General features: G+C 38.4%; 1 protein-coding gene across 3 annotated transcripts in view; it reads left to right on the plus strand.

Moving 5' to 3' along the window:
• The first annotated feature begins 1699 nt into the window (after window positions 1–1699).
• PRIM2 (DNA primase subunit 2) overlaps window positions 1700–24735 on the plus strand; it is a 287537-nt gene continuing 264501 nt past the window's right edge. For 2 of the 3 annotated variants that reach the window (XM_061195198.1, XM_061195200.1), the window contains exons 1-5: window positions 1700–1765; window positions 2490–2651; window positions 4741–4844; window positions 7419–7498; window positions 8842–8962. In XM_061195198.1, coding sequence (XP_061051181.1) covers window positions 2498–2651; window positions 4741–4844; window positions 7419–7498; window positions 8842–8962 — 459 coding nt within the window. In that variant the 5' untranslated portion in view covers window positions 1700–1765; window positions 2490–2497. The other variant, XM_061195199.1, reaches the window with a different exon arrangement.

The following is a 24735-nucleotide window of genomic DNA, read 5'->3' on the forward strand; positions in this document are numbered from 1 at the left end:
CTATTCTTTTTCCATTTGTATCTTATGATTTTTTTCCCAATTAATTTACATAAGTTCTTTACATCTTGATGGTATTAGCCTTTTTAATATTATTTTTATTTATTTATTTTTTTAATGTTAATTTTTAAAATATTTATTTATTTATTTATTTGGCTGCATCGGGTCTTAGTTGCGGAAGGCGGGATCTCTCGTTGTGGTGTGCAGGCTCTTTGTTGTGGCGGGCGGGCTTCTCTCTAATTGTGACGTGGGCTCAATAGTTGCAGCGTGGGCTCTAGAGCCCACCCGGCTTAGTTACCCTGCGGCATGTGGGATCTTAGTTCCCTCACCAGGGATGGAACCTGCGTCGCCTGCATTAGAAGGCTCATTCTTAACCACTGGACCACCAGGGAAGTCCCTGATGTTATTTTTATAGTGAACTTTTCCCCTAGTGTTATGACTGAAAAAATTTTTGTGATTTTTTTTTTTTAGATGCACAATTTTATATTTGTATAGTCAAGTCTTTAGGTATTTTTCTTTGTAAGTTATTATATTTAAATTCCTTCCCTATCCAGAGATCAGCTAAACATTCATATAAATGTTCTTATGGTCTGTGCTCCAGGCACAGACCTGCTCTAAGGCAGTTCTTAGGATTCAGGTGTCTTTTTCAGGCCAGGTGACGTTAGTTATGTGTTGAATAAGGAATTAAGGGGAGGCGCTGATATATTAGTGGAATTGGTACAGTGTGGTGGTTAGCACTGTGGTGCTTGGCATGTCTCCCAGACTTTGAACCTGGCTTTGCCATTTACTATGCGATCTTTGAAGTCACTTAACTTCTCTGTTGCACGGTTTCTTATTTGTAAAGCGGGTTAATAATAGAACCTACCTTAAATGGTTATGGAAATAAAATGAACTTATGTGTAAGTCACTTAGAACACGTCCTGGTACAAGGTCAGTGCCAGCCACAGTTTGGTCCATGCTGGGTAAGTGCTCTGAAGATTTACGTTATTTCAGTGCAGTTTGCATCTCTAAAACCTTGAGCATTTCAGAGGGCTCTTAACCTCCCATCTTTACTAGAGCCTCCCGCGGCCCCTTTTGTAAGCGAGACACGCCTCCTGGAGGCCACAGGCGAAGTTTATTTCCAGCTCTGAAAACCTTACGGCCCGCAGTCGGGAGCCGGTGTGGCTCCGGGTCCGCAGCCCTAGGGCACCTTCTCCCCAGCGCTCTGCACGTGCTCGCCGCTATGCCCCTCTGGGCCTGCTCTACTTTAGACGCCGAGCGATTTCTGGGTGCACGTGTGCATGATGCATGCGTTCTAGTTACTGCAGATCTTCTGCGGGCGCCCTGCACCAGGTGTGTGTAGGGGGTGCCCTGGACGTAAATCTTTCCCCAGGGGAGGGCCTGCCGTCTAGGAGAAAACCCGACTAGGCATTGTAGGTAGATGGCCTAGAGTCTGCCTCCGCATCTGTAAGACGCGGGCTGTGCAGCCCCGAACCCTCAGAGATTACCCAGAGTCCCTAGCGGGGAGCCAGTACCGGGCCCGCTCTCCGCCCACCGCCCCAGACAGCGCAGCTCCATGCACAGGAACTGCAGCTTACAAAGTGGACACAAATCCCGCGGCCCCCAGAGCGCCCCACTGAGCAAGCGCGGGCCCGCGCAGGTGGGCGGGACCTCTGGGGCGGGTTTGGTGGTCCAGCCACTTCCGCTTCCGGTCCTGTATGAACTCTCCCGCCACTCGGGGAAAGCGCTTGCCGGGGTTTGTGTGTTTTCACGTCTGGTGTGACTGGAGGTAGGAGAAGACCCCGCGGGTTTGGGACGGACAGTAATCCTGGTTTTGAGGCTTGCGAGTCCAGAGAAGGAGGAGAGCGCTTTGGGGCTACGGGCGCAGAGGGTGGGTATCGAGTATTGGTGGCTTGTCCGGGCAGAGCCGCCGGTGCCGGGGCTGACAGACCGCACTGCGTGGGGGGCGGGAGGGCGGGAGCGGGGTGTCACTAGGCACCTGTGGACGCTCCTGAGAGGAGCTCCGACAGACGGGACCTGAAAGACAGTTGTCTGTTTCCCGGGGATGTAAGGGAGGAAGCGAGTAACTGGACCCTGCCCATGGAGTCTCTTATCTAGCCGGAATCTCCCGCGCTGTCCTCCAAATTCAGGATTGCTGCCCGTGTGAAATCTTAAATTGACTCTTGGGACTGCAGAGACCTAAGGGCGAAGGCACACAGACCTCTAGTGAGCAGGCAGCATCGCCTGCCGTTGATGTTGCAGGAGGCTAGGACCACTGCCTGCGTCTCCTCCAGCGCACACCTCTCCCCACCCCCTTTGCACAATTGTTACAGGTGTATTGTCGAAAGTCTGGAAGATACAGAAGACATCACTTAGGGACACTACTGTTAACACTTCGTGCGTGCTCTTCAACCTCAGTTTTTTTTCCCTTTACATGTGGAATTATTTTTTTCCGTTTTTTTTTTAAGCTCCACTTTCCATCATTTCAACCATTTTATGTGCTTCCTTCCAAGGTAACAAGATGCAGTTTCTTGGAGGAAATCGGAGGAAACTGAGGTTGGCAGATGACCAGAGGAATGCTTGCTACCCACATAGCCTTCAGTTTTACTTGCAGCCACCTTCTGGAAACATATCTTTGATAGAATTTGAAAACTTGGCTATCGATAGAGTTAAATGTGAGTGATTTGAATTAGAATTTATATATTCTTGAGAATCTCACTTATACTTTGTGGGAATGAATTAGAGTAATTTATTTCCTTCATTCAACAAATATTTACTGAGGGTTTTCTGTTGAGATTTTGCTATTCATTCATTTATTCCTTGTACAGTGCCTGTTTATTGAGTGCCACTTTATTCTAGGTGGTAGGGATTTTGAGCTGAATAATGTAATTCTCATTTTTGTTGAAGCTGTATTCTAGTACATGGAGACAGATGCCCAAAATAATAATTATAGTTTAGTATTTTAAGTGCTCTAGTAGAGGTAACTAATAGTGCTACTGAAACATAGAGATGGGAGTGATTGTCCTAGTCTGATTAAGTAAAACTTAAGAGAAATTGAAATGTGATCTGGACCTTGAAGGATGAGTAGCAATTTCTCAACAGAGAAGAAGTGAAGGGTTTTTGAAAGCTGGGATAATGGCCTGTACAAAGGCTTGGAGGCATGAGAGAGAGTGTCATATTGGAGGGAACAGTGACAAGTTCAGGGTAGATGGAGAAGTATGGGTAAGCAAGGGCATTTTGTGCCAAGCTAATGGTGTAATATTGGGGTGTAAGAAGGATGTAGCAATTTTACTGGGGACCTACTTCTGTGTGTTGGTGGAAGAAAGAAATAAGTTAGGTGTAAACGGAAACAAATAACAGCACTATCTGTAGAGTTTATGTTCCACGATATCCTGGTGGGAAGATCAGAAGTAGAGGTGAGATACTGTTAATCATTCTTAGAGGAGCAGGGTGAGAACTGCTAATACAGAATATCTGTATTACCTGTTTGTTGAATGAAAGGGAAGGCAAGGGAGAACGGGTTCTGGGAAGCTTAGCAGTGTCATATGCCTCATTGAGATTAAGGTGATGATTGAAAAGCGTCCCTTGGGTTTGGCACTTAGGAGGTGAGGTGGTAAGGCAGTGACAGGAAGGGAGAGATTGAAGGGATACTAAGGAGGTGTAACTGACAGGGTTTGGTGACTGTTGGGTATGAGGAGTGGTGGAACAGGTGGGGGTGGCTGAAGTTCCAGTGTGGATGATCTGGTGGATAGAAATTCTGCGGATGGAGGTGGGGTGGCAGGAAGAGGAGTGGGATTGAGGGGCAGAGAATGAGTTTGGTTCGTGATACCATAATACGGAGGTACCTGGGGGACGTGGGTTTATGTTCAGGATTCATTTTAGAAGTTTTTCGTTCTTGGATTAAAAAAAGTTTCTTTTCGGGCTTCCCTGGTGGCGCAGTGGTTGAGAATCTGCCTGCCAATGCAGGGGACACGGGTTTGAGCCCTGGTCTGGAAAGATCCCACATGCCGCGGAGCAACTAGGCCCGTGAGCCACAACTACTGAGCCTGCGCGTCTGAAGCCTGTGCTCCGCAACAAGAGAGGCTGCAATAGTGAGAGGCCCGCGCACCGCGATGAAGAGTGGCCCCCGCTCGCCGCAACTAGAGAAAGCCCTCGCACAGAAACGAAGACCCAACACAGCCAAAAAAAAAAAAAAAAAAAAAGTCTCTTTTCATACCGATGGCAGAAGAATTCATCTGAGGAAGGGTTGACAGAGGCTTCAGGAACCTTTGGCCAGTGTGTAGCGTCTAGTCACGGTGGCTTGTTTGCTTCTTCACTGCTGTGTCTTCTCCTTTTCCATTTCATCAGGAAGGGAAGGGCTGTTTTCTGAGGAGCCTGTGCTGAGTCAGTGAAGCAGACTGTCTCACAGACAGCTCCACACGAGGACTGCACATGCAGACACACTTCTGCATCCCTCAGCAGTGGTGCTCAGTCCATCAGTGATCTCCCCCCATCCCTCTCTCCCTTCTGATTGAGAATCCCTGGTGTGAGATTATGCTGTGGGATGTGGGTATTTTCTGCACATGGTGGAAATTATCCTCTGGTAAACATACATAACCTATATAATGTACTTGCAGAAAATAAAGCTTAAATATTGTCATTTTTATAAACAAGTAATTATGGAATTGGTAGCCATAGATTTTATTTGTCTTGGATTTAGTTTTTTAAAATTATCTTGCATTTATATGTTTTATACATTTCTTCTGTTTTTAAAAATTTTTCTAGTGCTAAAAGCAGTCGAGAATCTTGGTGTGAGCTATGTGAAAGGAAGTGAGCAGTACCAGAATAAGCTAGAGACCGAGCTTCGGAAGCTTAAGTTTTCCTACAGAGTAAGTAAAAGAGGGAAAAAGATGTTTCTTTGGTTTGTGTATATTCATGTACTGGGTATCAGTTGTGGGAAAGGTCTTGTATTAGGCATAGGGCTTTAAAAAAGACTCTTCTGAAGGAATCTACTGTCCACTACGGGTGATTGACATGCAGTCAGACTACAGTGCCGCAGGGTTTCTTGACCTCGGGACTGTGGACATTTGGGGTCTGATGATTCCTTGGTGCATTTAGGGGGCTCGCTGGCATCTCTGGCTTCTACCCAGTCCATGTCTCCAGACATTGCCAGATGTGCTTTGTGCATTACAGGGTGATGAACTCCCAAGAGCACAGAGAATTAGCTCAGGTTGGGGAGGTTTGGGAGGGCTTCCCAGACGAGGTGGTGCTGGAACCGAATCTTGGTGGATGTGATACAATTTTTATTTTGGGAAGATGACTGCCAACAGCAGATGGACAGGGTCATCTTTGGTGGGGAAAACTAGTTAGGAACTTGGAGATGACGAGAGTGAATTGAATGGAGGGAAGAGGACTGATTGGAGAGATAGTGAGAGGGTAGAATCGGAAGATCTTAGCGACTGCAGAGAGAAGGGAGAGAGGAGTTCTGAATGACACCCAGGTTTCTGGTGAGACAGCTGGCTGGATGGTGATGATATACAGGAGGGGAGGCAAGTCTTTTTAGAGGGAAGACGCTGAGTTTAGTTCTCGACATGACTTTGAAGTGCTTGTGGAGCTGTCTGAGGCCAGCAGGGTGTGCACACGGATCTGGACTTGGGGACCCCTGGGGTGGGGGTGCACATTCAGGAGGAAGGTTGGCATCATCAGGGGTAGGTGAGGCACCCAGGGAAACATTTGAGTGAGAAGAGAGGGGGATGGAGGCCAGGATGTGAGGAATACAACATTCAGGTGGAGTGGAATGGGGGAAGTCTGGGAGGGCAATTGAGGAGGAGCTGCCTTGGGGTGGAGATCAGCCACCCTGGCAGCCAGGGAAGCTGGGGTCTCAGTACTGATGATCATGATACACAGGTAATGATACAACAGCACACATTCATATTCTTAACCATGTCCCAGAGTCTGTTCTAAGTGCATCACGTATATTAACTCATGTAATCCAGACAGCAGTCTTAGGAGGGTGGGTTCTGTCATCATCCCTCTTTATAGACAAGGAAACTGATATTGATAGGCTAGTAACTTGCCCAATCTCATAAGATGGAAAACGGTGCAGCCAAGATCTGAATCTAGACCTCTTGTCTTCATGGTGGAACAATTTCAGACACTTAGAACCAATAAGATGAGTTGTATAGAATCATCGGATTTATCAGCGGGGTGGAACCTTGTAGGTAGAGGCAGAAGCTGGAACAGTGGCGGTGTTTGGAGGAGAGAAGTGAGAGGTTGATGTGGAATACATCCTCTTCTAACGTGTAGCTGAAAAGACGGGGGAAGTAGGTCTGAGTGTAGGAAAAATTGAGGGAAAAAGAGAAGATACACACACAACAGCGGTTACTTGAACACGTTTATAAGCTGAGCAGAAAGATCTAGAAGAGAAAGATGAGGAGGGAGCTTGAAGATACTTTGAGAGAGCATTTGATAAGTCAGGGTCCTTAGGAGGCAAGAGCAGATGGGCCATGGGGTTTCAGTGTAGGGATTAGCTTTATGTAGGAGGAAGGAGAGAGATTTGTCCACAGAGATGGAAGGGAAGGCAGTACAGCACGTGGCGGCAGGAGCTTGGGGCTGAAGGAGTCGGCCTGGGGGCCTTTATCTTCTATAAAGTAGGTGAGGTCATGTGATGAGAGAGAAGAAGGTGGTGTGGCGGGGAGCACTGGCCACCTACTGAAGATGGAAACAGCTTTCCTAAGACGTGGGGAAAGAGATGGTTACGGGCCAGATCCCAGCTCTGCTGCTTACAAGCTTTGTGACCTGAACAAAATTACATAACTTCTTTCTGCCTCAGTTTCGTCATCTTTAAAATAGGGATATAGTGGTGCCCACCTCATAGGGGTTTTCAAAGGATTATATGGGTTAATGGATTAAAAATGCTTATAACAGTGCCTGGTACCTTGGAAGCGCTCAGGACGTGTTTGCTCTGACTGTTGAGCTTGAATAAAGATGCCTTGGTGTTGGTAAAGGTCCAGTCGAGGTTAGAGGCTGTGAATTTTTAATGTTCCAAATTCCTATAGTTGTATATGTCTTTCCCAGAGGTTCTCAGCATTTGGGAACAGGACTGCAAAGTGTAGCTTTGGATTTATTTAGAATCTAGGTTTTGCCAAATGGTTGAAGTGAAAGCAGTTGAGGGTTGATGTGAGAAGTAGTGGAAGAGGTGAGTGCCTGGGTGTAGGCTGGATGAGAAGGAAAGTTAAGAAGAGGAAGAAAATAGTGGGGTCCAAACACAGGAGGTATTGTTGTTCAGTTCTGTTTCATCTGATTGCTAACCTAAGTAAAATGGTACTCACCCTGGGGAGCGTATTATGAAATCTGTGTTATTGAAACTCCTGCTTTACCATTGGCTTATGCTGACTCAGTATTTCTTTACACCTTTTACTGTTCCGATGCATTTATTTTCTTCATGTGCCATTGTTTTTAAGGAAAACTTGGAAGATGAATATGAACCCCGAAGAAGAGATCACATTTCTCACTTTATTTTACGCCTTGCTTACTGCCAGTCGTGAGTATACCTTTGTCCTCCATGGTCAAGTCTGACATCTTGGGTTGTAAACTGGTCCAGGAGGGCTGACAGGTATTGTACTGATCATAGGAAATCCCAGAATAACGTCAGAAACCAGTGGCTCATGGGCGGAACACTGTTGCAGAGAATTGTTTGAAATAAGTTGTTTACTAAAAAATAAAAAAAAATTTTTTTTGCAGGTTTTGCCTGTTAAAACACTTTTTACTTTATGGGAGAGACTCTTCATTTAGAATTTAAAATTAGAGGGGATTTCATTAGGAAGGACTTTTGATATTTTTTTCCCCCAGAAAAAGAGTGGTAGTATTTATAAGAAATAATGAATCAAACACATACTTGAATCTGCACAGGTTTTTAGATGTTGACATGTATGGGCTGGTGCCCATTAGATTAAGACCTTTTCTTTGGTAGTTGGTTTCTTATAAGTCAATAGCACCACTCAGAGGGAGAAGGAGTTAGTTGCTTTTTTTTTTAACTTTTTTTCCTGTATTAATTTTGGCTAAATTACATACTTATTATTATGTTTCTTTTCTGTTTCTTTTTGGTAATAGGCTTATCAAATGGGAATCTTGAATTGGTGACTATCCCAAGATAATAACTGAGAAATTATTGACCAACTTTAGTTCCAGAGTTTTTCTTTTGTAAAAAATCACATGCAGTTTATGCAATTTATGCAGTAAATGAATTGCTGACAATGTGAAAGTCATTTGGGGAAAGAAAATTAAATCATATTTTACATGAAGTAGCATAATTATTTTACAACAACAATAATGCCCATCTGTCTTATAAATTAATGTTGTATGTTGACTTAAAAAATTGAGATATCCTAGTGCATATTAAATTTTGTGAAATTATAAACTATAAAGCTGTAAGCAAAGTTTACTTTGCATAGTTTATCTGATCATAATCCATTCAGAGATAAAGTTACCTTTAAAAACTTTTGATGTTTATTTGGCATTGACTGAAGGGATACCCCATTTTCTGATGTAAATGACTATTTTGCAGTTACATAAAAAGAAGTGCACTGTTTTATGTTATTTGATAATAATGCAGCTAGGCTCGAAGTATTCTGTATTTAATTCTTTTAATTTTATGTTCATAACACCTTTCTCCCCCATATTCTACTTATCCCAGGGAGATTGTGGCATGTGATATGTATTCACACTCTTATCATAATAGAGGACTTGATGCTTTTAACTTCAGTCTTTTGGCATCTTGCTCATGTTTGAATATTGTTTCATAGAAATTTCTTGGATTTAATAATCAGTGGACTTTTAAAATAGTCAGTGGACTTTTCACTTATAATTTTCTTGTCTCCATTTTAGTGAAGAGCTTAGGCGCTGGTTCATTCAACAAGAAATGGATCTCCTTCGATTTCGATTCAGTATTTTACCCAAGGACAAAATTCAGAGTTTCTTAAAGGATAGCCATTTGCAGTTTGAGGCTGTAAGTATATTTTTAAAGTCATTCCCGATTGTTATCACCGTTCGTCCCTCCCTTAAGTGTTGGTGTTAATGTGTGGGGTTTGTTCTCTTTACATTTTCTTCCTAAGTACCCACCTGAAACAATAGCTATTGGCTTTGCACAACAGTGAACCTCTCCCTTCCATAACTAGAAGAAAAGAGGCTCCTTAGTACCAGAGCTGCACATTTATTCAGTTGCTGTATTAAATATGTGATTTATGAAAGCACAAAAAGGTTTAATTTATAAAAGTTTATCTTTAACCAGAATCTTCCAGGCCAAAAATTTAAAGCTAATAATGTTCTAAAGAAAACAGAGAAGTGGTAGTACTTATTTCCAACAATGAGGTTTGGGCGATAATACTTTATTTTAGAAGTCAGTTGTTGGTAAAATATCTGAATCGTTTTAAGGTATAATTTTGTAGACAAATCTGAATGAGTTACATGTAGTCATTAAACAAAATAGAAGAAATGTTGGGCACATATTTAACAGGGATAATTATTGTGGGTGGAAATAGAATTTATGTCTTTTAGGTGAGTGTGCTGCAGTGGGAAGGGAGAAAAATTCTGTTTGGAAAACTTAGAGCAGTCAGATGGCAGTAGGATGGCTTGGGACTCTATTTGGGTGTTAGAATGGGTGTCTTGAGGCCAAATAAAGTAAAAAAAGTAGAAGTTGGAGTAGGTGAAGGACATTGTCCTGCTGAGAAGTGGATGTGCCCACTGCAGCAAGAACCAGGGTGGGTTATTTCGTTGGGGGAAGGAGATTGTGTGAAGGGAAGTAAATAAACCTTTGGTGGACATTGAGTGTCTGTCATATGCCAGCAAGGCACTTTCCACAGTTTGTATCACTTCTCTGAACCCTGTGAGGTTTGTGAGTAACACCTACCTGGGCAGAGAAAAGTGTTGGTCGCAGAACCGTCTCACCCAAACCTCCTGCATTTTCCACTTGGCTTAGAATGCTGATCCTTAGTGAGTCCGTTATTGCTAATATCAGTTACAGTCCATTTGTCCTCTTGTATTAAAAATAATTTTTTTCGCCGTTGAAATTATGGTTTTATTAGGTCAAGAAAAAGTGTTTGTGAGAAGATTTATTCTTTACTCTAGATTGTCTCAATAGATCAGGTACATTTTTTTAAGCAAAAACCATAATGTTTCTTTTTTTAAAAAACTTTTTTATTGAAGTATAACATATATAGAAAAGTGCACAAATCATAACTGTCCAGCTCTGTGAAGTATCACAAAGGTTAAAGAGAACATTGCTGTCACCCTGTGCTGCCTTGTGCCTCCTCCCATTTACTAACCCCGTCTCCCTCCTGATAATCACTATCCTGACTTTTAATATCATAAGTAATTCTGCCTGTCTTTGAACTTTACGTAAATAGTATTGCATGGTATGTTTTTTTTCCCCAGCTTTATTGAGATATAATGGACATACTAATGTTGTGTCACTTTAAGTGCACAGTGTGATGATACACGTATATGTTGTGAAATGTTTACCACAATAAGGTTGGTTAACACATCCTTCACCTCACATCATTACCATTTTGTTGTTGTGGTGAGAACCTTTAGAATCAACTCTCATAGTAGCTGTACGTGAGATCCCTAGAGCTTATTCCTCTTATAACTGGACGTTTGTGCCCTGTGACCAGCATCCCCTTGTCTGCTCTGCCGCCCAGCCCCTGGCAACCACTGCTTTACTCTCTGAGTTGGACTTTTTTAGATTCCACATATGAGTGAGATCACAAGTATAATTTTTTATAATCGCCTTATTGAGATAGAATTTACATACCTTGAACTTCACTCTTTTAAAACGTACAATTTGTTGGTTTTTAGTATAGTCATAGAGTTGTGCAACCATCACCATCTAATTTTAGAACATTTTCGTTACCCTAAAAAAGAAACCTGTGCCCAGTAGTCGTCCCTCTCGATTTCTCACTCTGTCATCCCTTGGCAACAGCTAATCTGCTTTCTGTCTCTGTGAATTTGCCTATTCTGGACATTTCATATAAGTGGACATTTCATATAACTTGCGATCTTTTGTTACTGGCTTCTTTCACTTAGCATAATATTTTCAAGTTTCATCTATGTTGTATATGTAGCATGTATCAGTACTTCATTTTATATTCATTTCTCTATTCAATAGTTGATGGACATTGAGTTATTTCTACATTTTAGCTATTATGAATAATGCTGCAGTGAATATTTGCACACACATATTTGTGTGGATATCTTTTTATTTGTTTCAGATATATATAATACTTGGGAGTGGGATTGCTAGGTTATAGGGTAATTCTGTTTTTAAACTTTCGAGGAACTGCCAAACTGTCTTCCAGAGTGCCTGCACCATTGTACGTCTCACTAGTGTGTGAGGAGGGTTCTAGTTGCTTCACATTCTCCAGCAATTGTTGCTGTCTGTTTTTTTTTTTTTGAATATAGTCATCCTGGTGGGTGTGAAGTGATACTTCATTGTGGTTTTGATTTTCATTTCCCTAGTGACTGATGACGTTGAACATCTTTTCATGTGCTATTTGATTATTTGTATATTTTCTTTGGAGAAATATCTATTCATATCCTTTGTCTGTTTTTTATTTGAGTTATCTTTTTATTGTTGAGTGTTACATATTCTTTCCATATTCTGGATACAAGTCCACTATAAGATATAAAGATATAAGATATAAAGATATAAAGATATAAGATATAAAAAACATTTTATTTATTTATTTATTTATATTTTTGGCTGTGTTGGGTCTTTGCTGGTGCGCACAGGCTCTCTCTAGTTGCAGCGAGTGGGGGCTATTTTTTGTTGCAGCGCGCAGGCTTCTCATTGCGGAGCTCAGGCTCTAGGCACGAGGACTTCAGTAGTTGTGGCACGCAGACTTCAGTAGCTGTGGCTCGCAGGCTCTAGAGTGCAGGTTCAATAGTTGTGGCTCACAGCTTAGTTGCTCCATGGCATGTGGGATCTTCCCGGACCAGGACTCTAACCTGTGTCCCCTGCATTGGCAGGCGGATTTTTAACCACTGCGTCACCAGGGAAGTCCCTGTTTTTATCTTTTGTTACTTGTGTTTTTATTGTCGGATCTAAAAAGGATTTGCCTAATGGAAGGTCGTGAAGATTTACTCCTATGGTTTTTCTCTAAGAGTTTTATAGTTTTGGTCCTTACATTTAGGTCTGTTTAGGTCTATTTACATTTTGAGTTAATTTCTGTGTATGGTGTGAAGTAGGGGCCCAACTTCATTCTTTTGCATGTGGATATCAAGTTGTCCCAGCATCATTTGTTGAAATGGCTATTCTTTTCCTTTGAATTGTTTTTTCACTCTTGTCAAAAGTCATTTGACCATAAATGGACTCAATTTTGTTAGTTAGAGCTGTGTGTCTCTCCTATGTCGGTACTGTGTGCTCTTGAATATTGATTCCTGTAGTTTTGTAATAAGATTTGAAATTGAGAAGTGTGAATCTTCTCACTTTGTTCTTCTTTTTCAAGATTATTTTGGCTTTTCTGGGTTCCTTGCATTTTATGAGTTTTAGGATCAACTTGTCAGTTTCTACCAATAAACCAGCTGAGGTTCAGGTTTAGGATTATGAAGACTATGTGGATCAATTTGGGGAGTATTGCTATCTTAATATTAAGTCTTCTGATCCATGAACATGGAAATTTTTTCCGTTTCTTCAGATCTTTAATTTTTTTTCAACAAAATTGTGTACTTTTGTTAAATTTATACCTAACTATTTTATTCTTTAATGTCATTGTAAGTGGAGTTGTTTTCTTTGTTTCATTTTTGAAATGTTCATTGCTAGTGTATAGAAATCCAATTGATTTTTGTATATTGATCTGGTATCCTGCACCCTTACAAAATCATTTATTCTAATAGTTTTTAGTGGATTCCTTAGGAGATTATGTCTCTTATAAAGAAGTAATCCTTACTTTTCAATCTGGAGGCTTTTTATTTATTTTTGCCTATTTTCCCAGGCTAGGATCTCCAGTACAGTGTTGAATAGAAGTGGCAATAGTGGACATGCTTGTCTTGTTCCTGATTTTAGGGGGAAAGCATTCAGTCTTTTTTTACCAAGACATATGATGTTAGCTGTGGGGTTTTTGTAGATGCCCTTTACCAGACTGAGGAAATCTCTTTCTAATTTTAGTTGAGCATTTTCATCATGAAAGGGTGTTGGATTTTGTGCTTTTTCTGCACCTTTTGAAAAGATCATAGGGCTTTGTCCTTTATTTTATTAATATGGTGTGTTACATTAATTGAGTTTTGGATGTTAAACCAACCTTGTTGGGATATTCCTGGGATAAATCCCCCTTGGCTGTATTGTATGATCCTTTTAATATGTTGCTGCATTTGATTTGCTAGTCTTTTGTGGAGGATTGTGTTTATTGGTAAGGGATATTAGTCTGTAGTTTTCCTATGATGTCGTTGTCTGGTTTTGGTATCAGGGTAACATGGGTCTCATTATAGTGAATTGAGAAGTGTCTCTTCTTCTGTTTTTGGGAAGAAGTTGTGAAAATTGATGTTAATTTTTTAAAAACATCTGCTAGAATTTACCAGTGATCTGTCTAGGTATAGGCTTCTCTTTGTGGGGTGTTTTAAAATTGCTGATTCATTCTCTACTTGTTGTAGATCTATTCAAATTTTCTAATTCTTTAGACAGTTGTGGTAATTCCTGTTTTCTAGAAATTTGTCCATTTCATCTGTTATCTAATTGATGCATACAGTTGTTCATAGTGTTCCCTTATAGTCCTTTTCATTTCTAAAGATTGGTTATGATATCCTCTTTCATTCTTGATTTTACCCATTTAAATCTATTTTTTTTTTGATCGTTTAAGTACAGGTTTGTCAATTTTGTTGATCTTTTCAAATAACTTTTGGTTTTGTTTTTTTCTCTATTGTTTTTCTATTCCTTATTTCTTTAATTACTCTTTATTATTATCAATTAACAATTTTTATTATTTCCTTCCTTCTGCTTGCTTAGGGTTTAGTTTGCTCTTCACATCTAGTTTCTTAAGGTGGAAGTTTAAGTTACTGATTCAAGGTGCTTGTTCTTTTTTTTCTTTTTAATTGTAATATAGTTGACGTACAATATTAGGTTAGTTTCAGGAGTCCTACATAATGATTTGGCATTTGCATATATTATGAAATGATCACCACAATGTCTAGTAACCATCTGTTCCCATAGAAAGTTACTACAACATTATTGACTATATTCCTTAATCACATCCCCATGACTTATTTGTTATCTCTTAATCCCCTTTACCTATTTCACCCACCTCCTGCCCCCTGCCTTTTGGCAAACAGGTGTTTGTTCTCTGTATCTGTGAGTCTGTTTTCATTTTATTTTTTTTGTTAGTTTTGTTATTTTAGATTGCACATGTAAATAAGATCACACCATATTTGTTTTTCTCTGTTTGACTTATTTCACTTAGCATAATACCCTCTAGATCCATTTGTGTTGTTGCAAATGGCAGTGGCTGAGTAATATTCCATTGTGTATATATATACATACACACCGTATCTTCTTTATTCATTCCTCTCTCAATGGATACTTAGGTTGCTTCCATATCTAGATTAAGGTAAATAATGCTGCAATAAACATTGGAATGCATATATCTTTTCAAATTAGTGTTTTTGCTTTCTTCAGGTGACTACCCAGAAGTTAAGTTGCTGGATGATGGAAGTTCTATTTTTAATTTATTGAGGAATCTCCATACTGTTTTCCATAGTGACGGCACCAACTTATAATCCCATCAGGAGTGCACAAGGACTCCCTTTTCTGCACATCCTCACCAACACTTGTTACTTGTCTTTTTAATAGTAGCCATTTTGACAAGTATGAGGTGATGTCTCCTTGTGGTTTTGATATGCATTTCCCTGATGAATAGTGATGTTGAGCATCTTTTCATGTGCCTGTTGGCCATCCGTATGTCTTCTTTGGAAGCACGTCTATTCAGCTTGTCTTTTCATTTTTTAATCTGGTTGTTTGTTTGTTTTTGTGATGTTGAATTGTGTGAATTCTTTGTATATTTTGGATATTAACCTTTATCAGCTATATTGTTAAAATATCTTCTTCCATTCAGTAAGTTACCTTTTTGTTTTCTTGATAGTTTCCTTTGTTGTGCAAAAGCTTTTAAGTTTAATGTCACATTTGTTTATTTTTGCTTTTGTTTCCCTTGCTTGAGGAGACATATTCAAAAAAATATTGCTAAGACCAACATCAAAGAATGTACTGCCTATGTTTTCTTCCTGGAGTTTTATGGTTTCAGGTTTTACATTTAAGTCTTATTCCATTTTGAGTTTATTTTTGTGCATGGTGTGAGAAAGTAGTCCAGTTTGATTCTTTTGCATGTACCTGTCCAGTTTTCTGAACACCACTTATTGAAGAGGCTATATTTTCCACATTGTATATTCTTGAAACCTTTGTTTTAGATTAATTGACCACATAAGTGTGGGTTTATTTCTGGATGCTCTATTCTGTCCCATTGATCTATATATCTGCTTTTGTGCCAGTACCATACTGTTTTGATGACTGTAGCTTTGTAATATAGCTTGAAATCAGGGAGCACGATACCTCCAGTTTTGTTTTACTTTTTAAAGATTGTTTTGGCTATTTGGGATCTTTTGTGTTTCCATACAAACTTTAGAATTATTTGTTTTAGTGCTGTGAAAAATGCCATTGGTATTTTGATAGAGATTGCTTTGACTCTGTAAATTGCCTTAGGTAGTATGGTCATTTTAACAATATTAATTCTTCCACTCCATCAGCATGCTTTATCATTCCATTTGTTTGTGTCATCTTTAGTTTCTTTCATCAGTGTCTTATAGTTTTCTGAGTACAGGTCTTTTACCTACTTGGTTAGATTTACTCTCTTAGGTATTTTATTCTTATGGATGCAATTGTAAGTGAGATTGTTTTCTTAATTTCTCTTTCTGATAGTTCATTGTTAGTGTATAGAAATGCAATAGATTTCTGTATATTAATCTTGTATTCCACAACTTTACTGGATTCATTTGTTAGTTCTAACAGTTTTTCAGTGGCATCTTTAGGATTTTCTGTATATGTATCATGTCATCTGTCAACAGTGACAGTTTTACTTCTTCCTTTACAATTTGAATTCCTTTTATTTCTTTTTTTTGTCTGATTGCTGTGGCTAGGACTTCCAATTCTATGTACAATGAAAGTGGCGAGAGTGGACGTTCTTTTCTTGTTCCTGATCTTAAAGGAAATGCTTTCAGCTTTTCACTGTTAAGTATGATGTTGGCTGTAGGTTTGTCATATCGGGCCTTTATTATGTTGAGGTATATTCCTTCTATACCCTCTTTGTTGAGCGTTTTTATCATAAATCGTTGTTGAATTTTGTCAAAAGCTTTTTCAGTATCTACTGAGATGATCATACGATTTTTATTCTTTGTTAGTTGCACATCACATTAATTGATTTGCAGATACTGAAGCATCCTTGCATGTCTGGGGTAAATCCCATTTGATCATAGTGTATGCTCCTTTTACTGTATTGTTGAATTTGTTTTGCTAATATTTTGTTGAGGATATTTGTATCTGTGTTCATCACTGATTTTTTTTTTTTATTTGTGGTGTCTTTGTCTTGTTTTGCTATCATGGTAATGCTGGCCTCATTGAATGAGTTCAGAAAGATTCCTTCCTCTTCAGTTATTTGGAGTAGTTTGAGAAGGATAGGTTTTAGGTCTTCTTTAAATCTTTGGTAGAGTTCACCTGTGTTGCCATCAGGTCCTGGACATTTGTTTGCTGGGAGATTTTTGATTACTGATTCAATTTTAATACTGATAATTGGTCTGTTCACATTTTCTATTTTTTCCTGATTCGGTCTTGGGAGATTGTACATTTCTAGAAATTTATCCATTCTTTCTACGTTGTCCATTTTATTGGTGTATAATTGTTTGTAGTAATCACTTATGATCCTTTGTATTTCTGTGACGTTGTAACTTTTCCTCTTTTCTTTAATATTTTATTTATTTGGGTCCTCTCTTTCTATCTTGATGAGTCTGGCTAGAGGTTTGTCAATTTTGTTTATATTTTCAAAGAACCAGTTCTTAGTTTCATTGATCTTTTCTAATTTTTTAGTTAGTCTCTATTTCATTTATTTTTGCTCTGATTTTTATTATTTCTTTCTTTCTACTAATTGAGTTTTGTTTGTTTTTCTTTTTCTACTTCCTTTAAGTGTAAGGTTAAATTGTTTTGAGATTTTTCTTGTTTCTTGAGGTAGATTTATATCACTATAAACTTCCCTCTTAGAGCTGCTTTTGCAGTATCCCATAGATTTTGGATTGTTTTGTTTCCCTTTCACTTGTCTCCATGTAATTTAACTTCCTCTTTGATTTCTTCAGGGACCCATTGGTTGTTTAGTAGCATGTTGTTTAGACTCCATGATTTGGGGTTTTTGGTATTTTTTTTCTTATACTTGATTTCTAGTCTCATAGTGTTGTGGTTGGAAAAGATGCTTGATATGAGTTCAGTCTTCTTAAATTTTTTGGAACTATTTTGTTGCCTAGCATGTGATCTGTCCTGGGGAATGTTTTATGTGCACTTGAAAAGAATGTATTCTGCTGCTTTTGGATGGATTGCTCTCTATATATCTGTTAAGTTCATCTGTTCTTATGTGTCATTGAATGCCAGTGTTTCCTTAATGAGTTTCCGTCTGGATGATCTGTCCCTTAATGTAAGTGAGTGTTAAAGTCCCCTACTATTATTTTGTTACTGTCTCTTTATGTTTATTAGTACTTGCTTTTTTGTATTTAGGTGCTCCCATGTGGGGTGTATATGTATTTACAGTTGTTATATCTTCTTACTGGATTGATCCCTTGATCATTATGTAATGTTCTTCTTTGTCTCTTGTTACAGTCTTTGTTTTAAAGTCTATTTTGTCTGATATAAGTATTGCTACCCTAGCTTTCTTTTTGTTTCCATTTGAACCGTGTCTCACTTTCTGTAGTTTGGCCCTCCCACCTCCCACTCAGGTTTGTGAAATTTCATATGATGTCTGAATTGTTTTTCGTTCTTGGATGGGAACTTCATGGGCCCTTTAATCTGAATACTTGGGTTCTTCTGTTTGGAACATTTCTTTTTGTTATGGATTTGATCATTTCTTCCCTTTTGTTTTTCATTGCTCTTTCTTTATAATTTCTTGTTTGTTAGAATTTGGACCTCCTGGATTTCTCCTCTTATTTTCTTTTTTGTTTTAACATCCAGTTTATCTTTTTATTTTATTTTCTCGGAAAGTTCTTCAACTGTTTTATAAATCTCTTTCTTTTCCCTTGCTCTCCTGTCTTTAATTTCTATATATTTATTTTTTATTTTTATTTTACATTTTTTATACAATTTATAAAGGTTACTTTCCATTTACAGTTATTACAAAATATTGGCTGAATTCCTTATGTTGTACAATATATCCTTGAGCCTATCTTATACTCAATAATTTATGTCTCCCACTCCCCCACTCCTATATTGTCCCTCACACCCCCCCCCGCCCCCCTTGCTGGTAACCATGTATAAATGATATCATAACAGTATTTGTCTTTCTCTGTCTGACTTATTTCACTTAGCATAATGTCCTCCAAGTCCATGCATATTGCTGCAAATGGCAAAATTTCATTCTTTTTCATGGCTGAGTAGTATTCCATTGTGTGTATCCATTCATGTGTTGATGGACACTTAGATTGCTTCCATATCTTGGCAATTCTAAATAATGTTGCTGTGAACATTAGGGTGCATCTATCATTTTGAATGAATGTTTTTGTTTTTTTCAGATATATACCCAGGGGTGGAATTGCCAGGTCATTTGGTAGTTCTATTTTTAGTTTTTTCAGAAACCTCCATACTGTTTTCCACAGTGGCTGCACCAATTTGCATTCCCATCAACAATGTACAAGGGTTCTCTTTTCTCCGCATCCTTGCCAACATTTATTGTGTTTGTTTTTTTCTATGTCCTGTCTTTAATTTCTTTTTTTTTTATGCTTTCATTTTATTTTTTTATACAACAGGTTCTTATTAGTCATCAATTTTATACACATCAGTGTATACACGTCAATCCCAATCTCCCAATTCATCACAACACCCCCCCCCCCACCGCTTTCCCCCCTTGGTGTCCATACGTTTTTCTCTGCATCTGTGTCTCAATTTCTGCCCTGCAAACCCGTTCATCTGTACCATTTTTCTAGGTTCCACATATGTGCGTTAATATACGATATTTGTTTTTCTCTTTCTGACTTACTTCACTCTGTATGACAGTCTAGATCCATCCATGTCTCAACAAATGACCCAATTTTCCTTTTTATGGCTGAGTAATATTCCATTGTATATGTGTACCACATCTTCTTTATCCATCCGTCTGTCGATGGGCATTTAGGTTGCTTCCATGACCTGGCTGTTGTAAATAGTGCTGCAATGAACATTGGGGTGCATGTGTCTTTTTGAATTATGGTTTTCTCTGGGTATATGCCCAGTAGTGGGATTGCTGGGTGGTATGGTAGTTCTATTTTTAGTTTTTTAAGGAACCTCCATACTGTTTTCCATATTGGCTGTGTCAATTTGCATTCCCACCAGCAGAGCAAGAGGGTTCCCTTTTCTCCACACCCTCTCCAGCATTTGTTGTTTGTAGATTTACTGATGATGGCCATTCTGACTGGTATGAGGTGATACCTCATTGTAGTTTTGATTTGCATTTCTCTAATAATTAGTGATGTTGAGCAGCTTTTCATGTGCCTATTCGCCATCTGTATGTCTTCTTTGGAGAAACATCTATTTAGGTCTTCTGCCCATTTTTGAATTGGGTTGTTTGTTTTTTTAATATTGAGCTGTATGAGCTGTTTATGTATTTTGGAGATTAATCCTTTGTCCGTTGATTTGTTTGCAAATATTTTCTCCCATTCTGAAGGTTGTCTTTTCATCTTGTTTATGGTTTCCTTTGCTGTGCAAAAGCTTTGAAGTTTCATTAGGTCCCATTTGTTTATTTTTGTTTTTATTTCCATTACTCTAGGAGGTGGATCAAAAAAGATCTTGCTGTGATTTATGTCAAAGAGTGTTCTTCCTATGTTTTCCTCTAAGAGTTTTATAGTGTCCAGTCTTACATTTAGGTCTCTAATCCATTTTGAGTTTATTTTTGTGTATGGTGTTAGGGAGTGTTCCAATTTCATTCTTTTACATGTAGCTGTCCAGTTTTCCCAGCACCACTTATTGAAGAGACTGTCTTTTCTCCATTGTATATCCTTGCCTCCTTTGTCATAGATTAGTTGACCATAGGTCCGTGGGTTTATCTCTGGGCTTTCTATCTTGTTCCATTGATCTATGTTTCTGTTTCTGGGCCAGTACCATATTGTCTTGATTACTGTAGCTTTGTAGTATAGTCTGAAGTCACAGAGCCTGATTCCTCCAGCTCTGTTTTCTTCCCTCAAGACTGCTTTGGCTATTCGGGGTCTTTTGTGTCTTCATACAAATTTTAAGATTTTTTGTTCTAGTTCCGTAAAAAATGCCATTGATAATTTGATAGGGATTGCATTGAATCTGTAGATTGCTTTGGGTAGTATAGTCATTTTCACAATATTGATTCTTCCAATCCAAGAACATGGTATATCTCTCCATCTGTTGGTATCATCTTTAATTTCTTTCATCAGTGTCTTATAGTTTTCTGCATACAGGTCTTTTGTCTCCCTAGGTAGGTTTATTCCTAGGTATTTTATTCTTTTTGTTGCAGTGGTAAATGGGAGTGTTCCCTTAATTTCGCTTTCAGATTTTTCATCATTAGTGTATAGGAATGCAAGAGATTTCTGTGCATTAATTTTGTATCCTGCTACTTTACCAAATTCATTGATTAGCTCTAGTAGTTTTCTGGTGGCATCTTTAGGATTCTCTGTGTATACTATCATGTCATCTGCAAACAGTGACAGTTTTACTTCTTCTTTTCCAATTTGTATTTCTTTTATTTCTTTTTCTTCTCTGATTGCCGTGGCTAGGACTTCCAAAACTATGTTGAATAATAGTGGTGAGAGTGGACATCCTTGTGTTGTTCCTGATCTTAGAGGAAATGCTTTCAGTTTTCCACCATTGAGAATGATGTTTGCTGTGGGTTTGTCATATATGGCCTTTATTACGTTCAGGTAGGTTCCCTCTATGCCCACTTTCTGGAAACTTTTTATCATAAATGGATGTTGAATTTTGTCGAAAGCTTTTTCTGCATCTATTGAGATGATCATATGGTTTTTATTCTTCAGTGTGTTAATATGGTGCATCACATTGACTGATTTGCGTATATTGAAGAATCCTTGCATCCCTGGGATAAATCCCACTTGATCGTGGTGTATGATCCTTTTAATGTGTTGTTGGATTCTGTTTGCTAGTATTTTGTTGAGGATTTTTGCATCTATATTCATCAGTGATATTGGTCTGTAATTTTCTTTTTTTGTAGTATCTTTGTTTGGTTTTGGTATCAGGGTGATGGTGGCCTCATAGAATGAGTTTGGGAGTGTTCCTTCCTCTGCAATTTTTTGGAAGAATTTGAGAAAGCTGGGTGTTAGCTCTTCTCTATGTTTGATAGAATTCACCTGTGAAGCCATCTGGTCCTGGACTTTTGTTTGTTGGAAGATTTTTAATCACAGTTGCAATTTCATTACTTGTGATTGGTCTGTTCATATTTTGTATTTCTTCCTGGTTCAGTCTTGGAAGGTTATACCTTTCTAAGAATTTGTCCATTTCTTCCAGATTGTCCATTTTATTGGCATAGCGTTGCTTGTAGTAGTCTCTGAGGATGCTTTGTATTTCTGCGGTGTCTGTTGTAACTTCTCCTTTTTCATTTCTAATTTTATTGATTTGAGTCCTCTCCCTCTTTTTCTTGATGAGTCTGGCTAATGGTTTATCAATTTTATCTTCTCAAAGACCCAGCTTTTAGTTTGATTGATCTTTGCTATTGTTTTCTTTGTTTCTATTTCATTTATTTCTGCTCTGATTTTTATGATTTCTTTCCTTCTGCTAACTTTGGGTTTTGTTTGTCCTTCTTTCTCTAGTTCCTTTAGGTATAAGGTTAGATTGTTTATTTGAGATTTTGTTTCTTGAGGTAGGCTTGTATAGCTATAAACGTCCCTCTTAGAACTGCTTTTGCTGCATCCCATAGGTTTTGGATCATCGTGTTTTCATTGTCATTTGTCTCTAGGTATTTTTTGATTTCCTCTTTGATTTCTTCAGTGATCTCTTGGTTATTTAGTAACGTATTGTTTAGCCTCCATGTGTTTGTGTTTTTTTCCCTGTAATTCATTTCTAATCTCATAGCGTTGTGGTCAGAAAAGATGCTTGATATGATTTTAATTTTCTTAAATTTACTGAGGCTTGATTTGTGACCCAAGATGTGATCTATCCTGGAGAATGTTCCGTGCGCACTTGAGAAGAAAGTGTAGTCTGCTGTTTTTGGATGAAATGTCCTATAAATATCAATTAAATCTGTCTGGTCTCCTGTGTCATTTAAAGCTTCTGTTTTCTTATTTATTTTCATTTGGCTGATCTGTCCATTGGTGTAAGTGAGGTGTTAAAGTCCTCCACTATTATTGTGTTACTGTCAATTTTCTCTTTTATAGCTGTTAGCAGTTGCCTTATGTATTGAGGTGCTCCTATGTTGGATGCATAGATATTTATAATTGTCATATCTTCTTCTTTAATTGATCCCTTGATCATTATATAATGTCCTTTCTTGTCTCTGGTGACATTATCTATTTTAAAGTCTATTTTATCTGATATGAGTATAGCTACTCCAGCTTTCTTTTGATTTCCATTTGCATGGAATATCTTTTTCCATCCCCTCACTTTCAGTCTGTATGTGTCCCTAGGTCTGAAGTGGGTCTCTTGTAGACAGCATATAGATGGGTCTTGTTTTTGTATCCATTCAGCAAGCCTGTGTCTTTTGGTTGGAGCATTTAATCCTTTCACATTTAAGGTAATTATCGATATGTATGTTCCTATGACCATTTTCTTAATTGTTTTGGGTTTGTTTTTGTAGGTCCTTTTCTTCTCTTGTGTTTCCCACTTAGAGAAGTTCCTTTAGCATTTGTTGTAGAGCTGGTTTGGTGGTGCTGAATTCTCTTAGCTTTTGCTTGTCTGTAAAGCTTTTGATTTCTCCATTGAATCTGAATGAGGTCCTTGCCGAGTAATCTTGGTTGTAGGTTCTTCCTTTTCATCACTTTAAGTATATCATGCCACTCCCTTCTGGCTTATAGAGTTTCTGCTGAGAAATCAGCTGTTAACCTTATGGGAGTTCCCTTGTATATTATTTGTCATTTTTACCTTGCTGCTTTCAATAATTTTTCTTTGTCTTTAGTTTTTTCCAATTTGATTACTATGTGTCTCAGCGTGTTTTTCCTTGGGTTTATCCTGTATGGGACTCTCTGCACTTCCTGGACTTGGGTGGCTATTTCCTTTCCCATGTTAGGGAAGTTTTTGACTATAAGCTCTTCAAGTATTTTCTCTGGTTCTTTCTCTCTCTTTTCTCCTTCTGGGAGCCCTGTAATGCGAATTTTGTTGCGTTTAATGTTGCCCCAGAGGTCTTTTAGGCTGTCTTCATTTCTTTTCATTCTTTTTTCTTTAGTCTGTTCTGCAGCAGTGAATTCCACCATTCTGTCTTCCAGGTCACTTATCCGTTCTTCTGCCTCAGTTATCTGCTATTGATTCCTTCTAGTGTATTTTTCATTTCAGTTATTTTATTGTTCACCTCTGTTTGTTTGTTCTTTAATTCTTCTAGGTCTCTGTTAAACGTTTCTTGCATCTTCTTGATCTTTGCCGCCATTCTTTTTTCGAGGTCCTGGATCATCTTCACTTTCATTATTCTGAATTCCTTTTCTGGAAAGTTGCCTATCTCCACTTCATTTAGTTGTTTTTCTGGGGTTTTATCTTGTTCCTTCATCTGGTACATAGCCCTCTGCCTTTTCATCTTGTCTATCTTTCTGTGAATGTGGTTTCTTTTCCACAGGCTGCAGGATTGTAGTTCTTCTTACTTCTGCTGTCTGCCGTCCTCCTGTCTTTAGTTTCGAATAGTCCTTTCTGGTTCTCCTTTTTATAGCCTTCTGTTTTTGCTTCATGAATATATTTTCTCCTTTCTTTTAAAGATTATTAGTTGTCTTCTGCTCCATTAATTGTCTGTTTACCTCTCATTCCTTTATTTAGTCATCCATTTTAGATAGTCCTTCATGTTGAATTTTTCCTTGAATGTTTAATGATACTTGACTATTTGTTTTTATTTAAGATTGAGATATGAAAAAGTAATTTGGAAGATTGGGTTTTATGTGCTCATGCAGGTGTATATGATGCTTATTTACTATTGGATCTCATTTGATCTCTCTTTTTTTTTTTAATACTTGATTGTTGGATGAGCCCTGCCAAAGTCAGTGTTTCAGAGGAAGCCTCCAGTGTTCTTCCACAGTGATTTATGTCTTAGTGCTGATGTTCTTGTATCTGAGAGCAGGAGCCCACTGCTCACTGTGGTGACTTTTCTTTATTTTTTTTGCATTCCCTGACTTACATCTTTCCTCTTTTATATATGGTGCTTCTAATTCATGATTTTTTTCTGCTCTCTGCAGTCATGTTGGCTTTCTTCTTTTCAGTATCATTTTCTCCAGGGATTACGTTGTAGGTTCCTCTTTTTTTCTAAATCAGTTAATGCACTTTCATCTCCTTTCCAAAAATATGTAGACCTTTCTCTTCCACTATTTTGTTTGTCCTTTGTGGTTTATATTCTTTTTACACTTTTATTGTCA

Source organism: Eubalaena glacialis, chromosome 7 (assembly GCF_028564815.1).
Source record: "Eubalaena glacialis isolate mEubGla1 chromosome 7, mEubGla1.1.hap2.+ XY, whole genome shotgun sequence".
NCBI classification, from domain to species: Eukaryota; Metazoa; Chordata; class Mammalia; order Artiodactyla; family Balaenidae; genus Eubalaena; species Eubalaena glacialis.